The sequence below is a fragment of the Macrobrachium nipponense genome, chromosome 45 (genome assembly GCF_015104395.2).
Source record: "Macrobrachium nipponense isolate FS-2020 chromosome 45, ASM1510439v2, whole genome shotgun sequence".
Lineage (NCBI taxonomy): Eukaryota > Metazoa > Arthropoda > Malacostraca > Decapoda > Palaemonidae > Macrobrachium > Macrobrachium nipponense.
Window position 1 is genome coordinate 47,434,747 of NC_061105.1, and position 9,423 is coordinate 47,444,169.

Below are 9,423 nucleotides of genomic sequence, written 5' to 3' on the forward strand. Positions count from 1 at the left end.
AAAAGGAGGAGGAAGAAGAAGAAGAAGAGGAGGAGGAAGAGGAGGAGGAGGAGGAAACCCTTACCAAGATAACAAACAATTCATACATCGTTCAGCTTTCAGTATTAAGCAATATCCTTCAATTTTCGTATTGTTTCCGTATATTAAGTAGTTATTGCACTTTCCTTCTTTCCAACGTTATATGACTTTAAAAGAGAAGTGGACTTTTAAAACATACAGTAACCGGTAGATAGTAAATAGGAATATATTTATATTATCCTCATATAAAACGGATAGGCATATGTTATAATTTATTGTGGAATTTAGGAATCGCCTTATTCTGAAATATTAATTCAATTACGTAACTCATATGATTTATTTAGAGGTCTTTTATTTGGCTATTTATATATATATATATATATATATATATATATATATATATATATATATAGATATATATATATATATATATATATATATATATATATATCTATATATATATATATATATATATATATATATATATATATATAGATATATATATATATATATATATAATGTATGTATATTTATATATATTTATATATGAATTTTTTATCATATCACCGTGATTCATATACATGCATTAAGCTACAAATGTTTTTTTCAATATCCAATTCGCTCTAATTCGGGATGTCATTGAAGTCCTGATTTCTCCTCTGTCCGCTGTTCGAATCCACAAGAGGACGAAATTATTATCCGATTCCCCTTCGGGTAACATATATAAAATATATTAATTCCGAGGTAACGGGAACTGGTTATTAAAGGACATTTGCAGTTTAATGCATATTATATATATATATATATATATATATATATATATATATCTATATATATATATATATATATATATATACATATATAAAGGTATCAGCCACGAAAGAAAGGTGAAACACTGGGGGCTAAGCTGCAAGATCTGTCGACTCAACGTCCTTTACTTAGCAGACTGACTGACATATACTGAGAAACTGAGAGGGGGAAGGGAACGGGTCTGTAGAAGTGAACAGGTAGGAATTGATATTATAAGGAGATAGGTACCTGGAATCCAAACACTGGAGAATTATTGTAACCTTCCCAAACGAACTGTGTCTGAGCAGTTGGACTTAATCTTTTTGTTCTGAAATTGTACCTATGTTTAAGTTCGTTTGGGAAGGTTACTTAGTCTCCAGGTGTGTTGGATTCTAGGTACTTATCTCCTTATAATCCCTATCTGTCACTTGTACGACCCTTCCTTCCCCTCTCAGTTTCTCATGTATGTCAGTCAGTCTGCTAAGTAAAGGACGTTGAGACGACAGATCTTGCAGCTACCTCAGTGTTTCACTTTCCTTCATGGTTTATACCTTTATTTATGCATTTATCACGTTCCAAACTTTCGTGATTCAGTTATACATGCATACATACATACATACATACATTACTAAATACATATATATATATATATATATATATATAATATATATATATATATATATATATATATATATATATATATATATATATAAATATATATATATAATCTATATATATATATATATATATATATATATATATATTATATATATATATATATATGAGAGCCATAAAATAGTTAAATAGTTTCTGTTGAAACTGAGCTCCATCTGATAAAGGAAGCCCATAAAAACTCCAAAAAGGTTAGGTTTTAAAGCATAATATTTTGAAGACAACTGTCTTCCATCGAGGAAGAGAATTGTCTGCTAGATATACCGCTATAATTTCTACCCCTGTGGTGTTTTTATGGGCATATATGCATGTATGTATATGCGTGCATATTTGTAACATCGAATGAAGATTATTAAACTTTTCATTCGAACATTAAGAAAAAAATTAGCTGCTTCTGAGCAAACGATTCCAAATTTTCTATTATTATGAAACGTGAATTTGTTCGCCCGAGCGATGATTTTCGTCAGTCGTATTTACATTTCATTGTAGATATTCACGGATTTTATTTTCATTTAAGGACTTTTTATGCTGACATTCACTGCAGTGGAAAACCTTAACGCTTGAATGTTTATTCATTCATATTTATATTTATATTCGAGAACTTTTTACCGAAATATTGGAAATTTTAGTATTGCTTTGGTAATATAGAATCAATATATTTATATATACAAAAGATTTATATTGTAGGGTCCTCACGTGGACCCCACATACCTTCGTCGTTATTGTTTTTAATGAAGCTGGCCTTATACCAGCACGGGCTCATGCTCAGAGAGCAGCCCGTAGAAGAAATTATGATGTCCGGTAGCGAGAAACGAACCAGGGTCCTTTAATCACAACGAGGTCATGTTGCCGACCTGACCTTCGTCGCACTGGCCAGTTAATCTCACAAATCGCGTGCCAACGTCTGGACACAAGAAACACAGTACACATCGCACATCTTTTATACATATATCTCCTTTATTATTATTGTTATATTAAATGTATCGTCATCATCATACTCATTGCAAAGTCAGCTTTTCAGCCATAGTATGTACCTCAACTTCAGTCCGGTATTATGTCAGTAAACACAAGTGATTGTGTTTAATCTCCGTTTCTGATCGCCTGATGTCAGTCGTTACAATTCCGCTCGCAAGAGCTATTGGCCCGTCTTTGTTGAATGGATGAACTACGGGCTGCTCTATGAGCAAGAGCACGCGATGGCATAAGGCCAGCTTAATCGAAACCAACCAACCAATGAATAAATCGATAAGTTTGTAGACGCTGCATCTTACTCACGCCTTTCCTACAATACTTTTAAAATCTGTCTGAGGAAAGACCTCTGTGTTTGCGGAGGGAAAATATTATCAAGGATTTATGCATCATTTATATGAAAAATGTTTATGTTTTTCTTTGCCGGTATTGAATACAAAAGGGCTTACTTTAATGTTCCTGGGAGCCGTATAGGATTTGTTGTGGTTCTGGCTCACGGCTGACTGCTGTATGAATATATATATATATATATATATATATATATATATATATATATATATATATATATGATATATATATATATATATAATATAATATATATGAGTCATCACATTACCGTGATTCATATACATACATCGAGGTGCAAATTTTCCTTTAGTATCTAATTCGCTCTACCTCGGAATAATATTTTCCCTTTTCCCGTATGTTAACAGAATGGGAATTTTTTTTGTCGATAATAAATTTGTCTGCTCACGGGCGCGAGCCTGAATTTGTTGGTTTGATGGTTCGCGCCCCATGAGCAGACAAATTTATTATCGACTTAAAAAATTCCCTTTCGGTTAACATATATATATATCTATATATATATATATATATATTATATATATACATTTATATATATATATATATATATATATATATATATTATATATATATATATATATATATATATAAAAGGTTTTTTGCCACGAAGGAAAAAATTAAAAAAAGCGAGATAGCCAAGTACGTTCGGTCCTGTTCGGGCTCAGTAAAGGGTCCGAACAGGACCGAAAGTACTTGGCTATCTCGCTTTTCATTTTTTCCTTCGTGGCAAAAAACCTTTAATTATACATAGCATCACGTTTTATATACTTCGTGATCAAGTTATTCATATATATATATATTATATATATATATAAATATATATATATATATATATATATATATATATATATATATATATATATATATATATATATATATATATATATATATATATATATACATATATGCATACATATATATGTCTTTACGAATATATGTTTTCATTACAGCAGTCAGTCCTAAGCCAGAATTACAATGAATCCCAAACGACGCCAATGAACATTACAGAAAGCTTTTTGTATTCAGTGCCGGCAAAGACAAACACTGAAATTTTTCTTATAAATGCTACATGAATCCAAGATGATATTCCCCCCTCTGCAGAGGCTAAGGCCTTTCCTCCTACAAATAAAGTGTAAATCCTTCATATCTTTATCATATTACCAAAGGAATACTAAAGTTTCCAGTGTGCCTGTTCAAAGTTCTCGATATAATTATGAATAAATAAATATTCAAGCGTAAGGTTTTAATACAATGATTGACAGTATAGAAATCTTCGTAAATAAAAAAAAAAGAAACTCCATAAGTATTTACAATGAACTATATATATATATATATATATATATTATATATATATATATATATATAAATGTAATGTTTTATTCAAGTAAAATCGAATAGAAATTTAATATTTAAACTATTAAATAAGTTCAACTCAGCGACACAAGTAACAAATTTCTTTAGTGGCTGAACAACAGTTCTCAAAGTACACAAACACGCACACACTTACACACACACATACACAAATATATTATATATATATATATATATATATTATATATATATATATATATATTATATATATTTGTGTATGTGTGTGTGTAAGTGTGTGCGTGTTTGTGTACTTTGAGAACTGTTGTTCAGCCACTATAAAGAAATTTGTTACTTGTGTCGCTGAGTTGAACTTATTTAATAGTTTAAATATTAAAATTTCTATTCGATTTTACTTGAATAAACATTACATTTAGACGCAATTTCACGTTATTTGCAATTTCCTAACAATTAATAGTAGGATTCAAACTTCAGTGACTGAAACAGGAAATAAACATATTGAAAGGCACAGAGCCAAAGAAAGTGGACATGGAGTAAGAAAACGAAGTAAGAACACGAGCGGTAACGGACAATGGCACAAAACATGACGTAAATTGGAATCTTATGCCACAAATAATTAAGTCCTGAATGGAGCCGATTTTCAACTATAATTTTTTACAGAGAAAGCCTGCCTACTAAAAGCGCTCTCATAACTGTAAAAAAGCCGAAAAATGAAAGCTTCTTAGACGTAATGAAACTCTTCAGTATCTTTTCTTTCATATTAGTATTTCAGATCTTATTATGAACCCAAGTTCCATTTTCTTCATTCCCTAAAGAAAACGGATGACAACAAACAACAAAAGTGCAGAACCACGAACCAGGAAGAAATCTTCAAAACTTGCCACTTTTGTGGCACCTTACGGCACTCTGAGGCTTTGCTAAGCTTCCCTATTCACTCACCTGGTGACCTGACCTCCGTAGAGCCCCGACCTGCGCATGGAAGTGGCTCCGTGGTTGGTGACTGAGCCCGACCTACAAGTGATGGTCGAAGCAGGAAGGCTCGAGGACGACTCCACAGATCAGCTTTGCTACTTGAACCGCGGAGACGTTGGTTGGGGAGACCCAGGCCTTCACTTCCCAAGGAGGAACTGCGGGGGGTGAAGGTGAGTGGTGTGAGAGAAGATTCTGAATTTGTCTGTCAGTCTGTCTGTCTTCCTTAGTGTAAGGTGTTTGGTATGAAAATGGGTCTATGTCAGAAAGCAATTAGGTCACATTTTGAGATATTAGGAAAAATTATTGGTAACTTTCACCAATAATTTTAGTATGATAATAAAAACAATATTGTTGTTATTATAGCAAAATTTAATTGCTATCACTTCTGATACTGTTATTACTTTTTCTGCTGCATGCTATTGCAGTCAGTAGGACCAAAATTGACACAGAAATAAAAATCTAGATAATGAATAGTACTACTACTACTACTACTGCTGCAGCTGCTGCAGCTGCTGTTGGTAACTGACAAATAAAGCGGCATACTTAACAATGATAAAAACAAAAAGAAACAAAAACGTTACAAGGTCTATACCAGGCCAACCAAAACTACCTTGTTTGTCACCAAACTCCTGTCAGTCATAATTCTTCCGCCTCCATAAACAATTGTCATTTTGCGAGAAGTTAGTAACAACAAAAACAACACAAGCAGAACAAACAAGTGACAAATCAAGTTTTCTGTACAACGTATAATCGAGGCCAACAAGAACAGATCCATCTTTCAGTGGTCTCAGTATAATGCTGTATGAGCCGCGTCCCTTGAAACTCTCTGCCAGACTCATGATCATGGCTAACTTTAACTTTAATAAAATTTTTAAAATCTACAGAGGCTAGAGGGCTGCAATTTGATATGTTTGATGATTGGAGGGTGGATGATTAACATACCAATTTGCAGCCCTCTAGCCTCAGTAGTTTTTAAGACCTAAGGGCGAACAGACAAAATGCGGATGGACATCCCAACAAAACATCAACGGGAGCAGGTACTTACAGAACAACTCGATTGGCGTTGTTGCCACCAGGGGCGCGTCAGTCGCTGGATTTGAGACCTGGCAAGAGATCTTGGCTCCGTTGTCGGAGGGCGTGACCTCTGTAACGGCTCTCGCTATGGTTACTCTCCGTCGACCGTCACCTCCGTCAGGAGCTTCTCGTGGCCTTTGTAGATTCTGCAGAGCGAGAGTTCTGTTCTTGTCGTTATTATTATTATTATGAAGATGACAAAAGAAGGAAGTTATTCAGTATCATCATTGTCAGCCAAAGAACAAGGAAATATTTGTCAACAATTAATAACTTTTTGTTGAAAAGATAATCTTCTCAAACATAATTCGTACTTGAACAAGATTCTGATGGTTAACAAGAGGTAAAAAGTAATTTCTTGACAAGATCTTGATATTTCCCCCAAATGTAAAAAGGTTGTATCTGACTAGATCTTGATATTGCGCCCAATAAGCAAAAAACAAAATCCCATTCAAATTGTTTATATCTGCCAAAAGGTGAAAAAAGCTTCCTCTGACAATTTTTGGACATTTGCCCAAAGGTTTAAAAATGATATATCCTCTCAAGATTCTGACATATAGCAGAACTGTGTATTTCTTTTGCTACAAAAATTGATTTTTTTTTTAAAGGGGCTTTAGCAAGATAAAAAAAAGTTCTCTGACGTAATTTAATATTTGTCTAAGAGACCTACAGTACACATTGACGAGTTTTGGATATTTGTCTAAAAAATAAAAAAAGATGTTAATTTTTTTTTTTTTTATTTTATAAAATATTGATATTTGCCTAAAAAGTCAAATTCCTTTCCCTGACAAGCAAAGATGATAATTTTTCTATATTTTTTTATTTTGAAAATTATATTTATTTGCCTAAAAAGTCAAATTCCTTTCCCTGAAAAGCCAAAAGATGATGATTTTTCTATATTTTTTTTTCATTTTGAAAAGTATATTTATTTTCCTAAAAAGTAAAATTCTTTTCCCTGACAAGCCAAAAGATGATCATTTTCCATTTTTTTATTTCATAAAATACTGATTTGCCTAAAAAGTCCAATTCCTTTCCCTGACAAGCCAAAAGATAATTTTTTTTTCATTGTACATAATGTTGATATTTGCCTAACACGTAAAATTCCTTTCCCTGACAAGCCAAAAGATGATAATTTTTTCTATTTTTTTTTTTTCATCTGAAAAATATTGATATTTGCCTAAAATGTCACATTCCTCCCTCTGGCAAGCCAAAATAATATTTTTTTTTCCATTTAAAAAAAATAATTGATATTGGCCTAAAAAGGTAACATTCCTTCCCTGACAAGCCAAAAGATAATATTTTTTTTTTTTTTTTGTTTTTTTCCATTTTAAAAAATATTGATATTTGCTAAAAAGGCAAAATTCCTTTCCCTAATAAGCCAAAAGATGGCATTTTGTATTTGAAAAAATATTTTTCTATATTTTTTTACTTTGAAAAGTAATTTTCTATATTTTTTATTTGAAAAGTCATTTTTCTATATGTTTTTTATTTTGAAAAATATTGATATTTGCCTAAAAAGTCAAATTCTTTTCGCTGACAAGCCAAAAGATAATATTTTTTTCCATTTTGAAGAATATTGATATTTGCCTAAAATGCCAAATTCCTTTCTCTGACAAGCCAAAAGATGATAATTTTTCTATATATACATATACATATACTACTATATATATATATATATATATATATATATATATATATATATATATATATATATATATATATATATATATATATATATATATATATATATATATTATATATATATATATCTATATATGTTAACCAATAGGGAAAATGGCCTTTTAGGTCTAATGTAGGAAAAACGAACAGTTATGTTAAAGTTATAAACTGCTGGTAAATTAAGTTAAATACCTATATTTAGGTTAAATTCTATCATGATTTAAGCTAAATAATGTACTATTTTTGAAACAATTAGTAAACAAGAGATAGTATTAGTATTATCATTATTAAAATAATAATAATAATAATATAAGGATGTATTATTACATGAATAATTAATAATATTAATAATATATAACAATGCATGTATTCCATGGTGTCATAAGTCTAGAATATTCTGTTATATAAATAGAACTCTTCAAGAACTTTTGACTTGCGCAATCTTTTATGTAAAAAATACAAAAAAAAAGAGGTACTACATATCTCAGGGAATTTTCATCGCTGCCGGGCATTTGTCATTATCATTAAGATAGGTGTGGCGTGAATGCAGAGCAATTACCCAAGACCTGTTGACCTTGGCTTGACTCACTCACGGAGAGAAAAATTTTTTTTTTTTGTTTTTTTTTGAATGAGTTGTTAATCAGGACATATTAAAAAAAGATAGACCGGTGTCATAAGTCTAGAATATTCTGTTATATAACTAGATTCTGTTATATAACTAGAATCTTGTGTCAAAAGACTATCATTAGAATCTGGTATCATAAGACTAAAATCTATCATATAGCTAGACTCTCATGTCTTATAAATAGAACTCTTCAAGAACTTTTGACTTGCGCAATCTTTTATGTAAAAAATACAAAAAAAAGAGGTACTACATATCTCAGGGGATTTTCACCGCTGGCGGGCATTTGTCATTATCATTAAGATAGGTGTGGCGTGAATGCGTAGCAATTACCCAAGACCTGTTGACCTTGGCTTGACTCACTCACGGAGAGAAAATTTTTTTTTTTGGTTTTTTTTTTTTGGAATGAGTTGTTAATCAGGACATATTAAAAAAAGATAGACCGATTTCCCTGTAAACAAACAGGGTGAAACTGGATTGAGCTAGTGCTCAGTACATATAATATGAAAGTGATGATAGCCTCAGGCGGTATACTATGTACGCCTGCACACATGATTATGCATGGGGATTTGTATATAAATAGGCCGGTTTCCTTAATCACAGCTCATTCGGAACAGACGGCTACGGGTCAGCAATCTAGGATAAAGGTAAGTAAAATTTTAGACGACATCCTAGTACCTTATAAGCCCAGGTGAACGGCGTATAATCTACCTACGTCTAGTAACCAGAGTGGTGGAACGGGCAGTCTATGTATTATTAATTAATAAGTCTATTTTATAACGTGAACAACACTGGAGTATTGTGCTGTCGAACACTTTCACTGTCGCAACACCGTTATAGTGGTGGCCTTGTCAGTGAGACGAAATGTTTGTAGATATTACGATTCTTTGCGTTTGGTCTAATTTTGTTGTGAGATACTACGAACTAGCTTTATGTTT

General features: G+C 31.7%; 1 protein-coding gene and 1 long non-coding RNA gene across 2 annotated transcripts in view; one reads left to right on the forward strand and one right to left on the reverse strand.

Annotated features, from left to right (window-relative positions):
- LOC135214156 (sialic acid-binding Ig-like lectin 12) overlaps positions 1–6,281 on the reverse strand; it is a 15,202-nt gene extending 8,921 nt beyond the window's left edge. The window contains exons 1-2 of the mRNA XM_064248232.1: positions 6,158–6,281; positions 5,080–5,267 (exon numbers count right to left, since the gene is read on the reverse strand). Coding sequence (XP_064104302.1) covers positions 5,080–5,117 — 38 coding nt within the window. The 5' untranslated portion in view covers positions 5,118–5,267; positions 6,158–6,281. The remainder of the gene's footprint in view (positions 1–5,079; positions 5,268–6,157) is intronic.
- LOC135214500 (uncharacterized) overlaps positions 1–9,423 on the forward strand; it is a 235,845-nt gene that overhangs the window by 211,702 nt on the left and 14,720 nt on the right. The window lies entirely within an intron of this gene.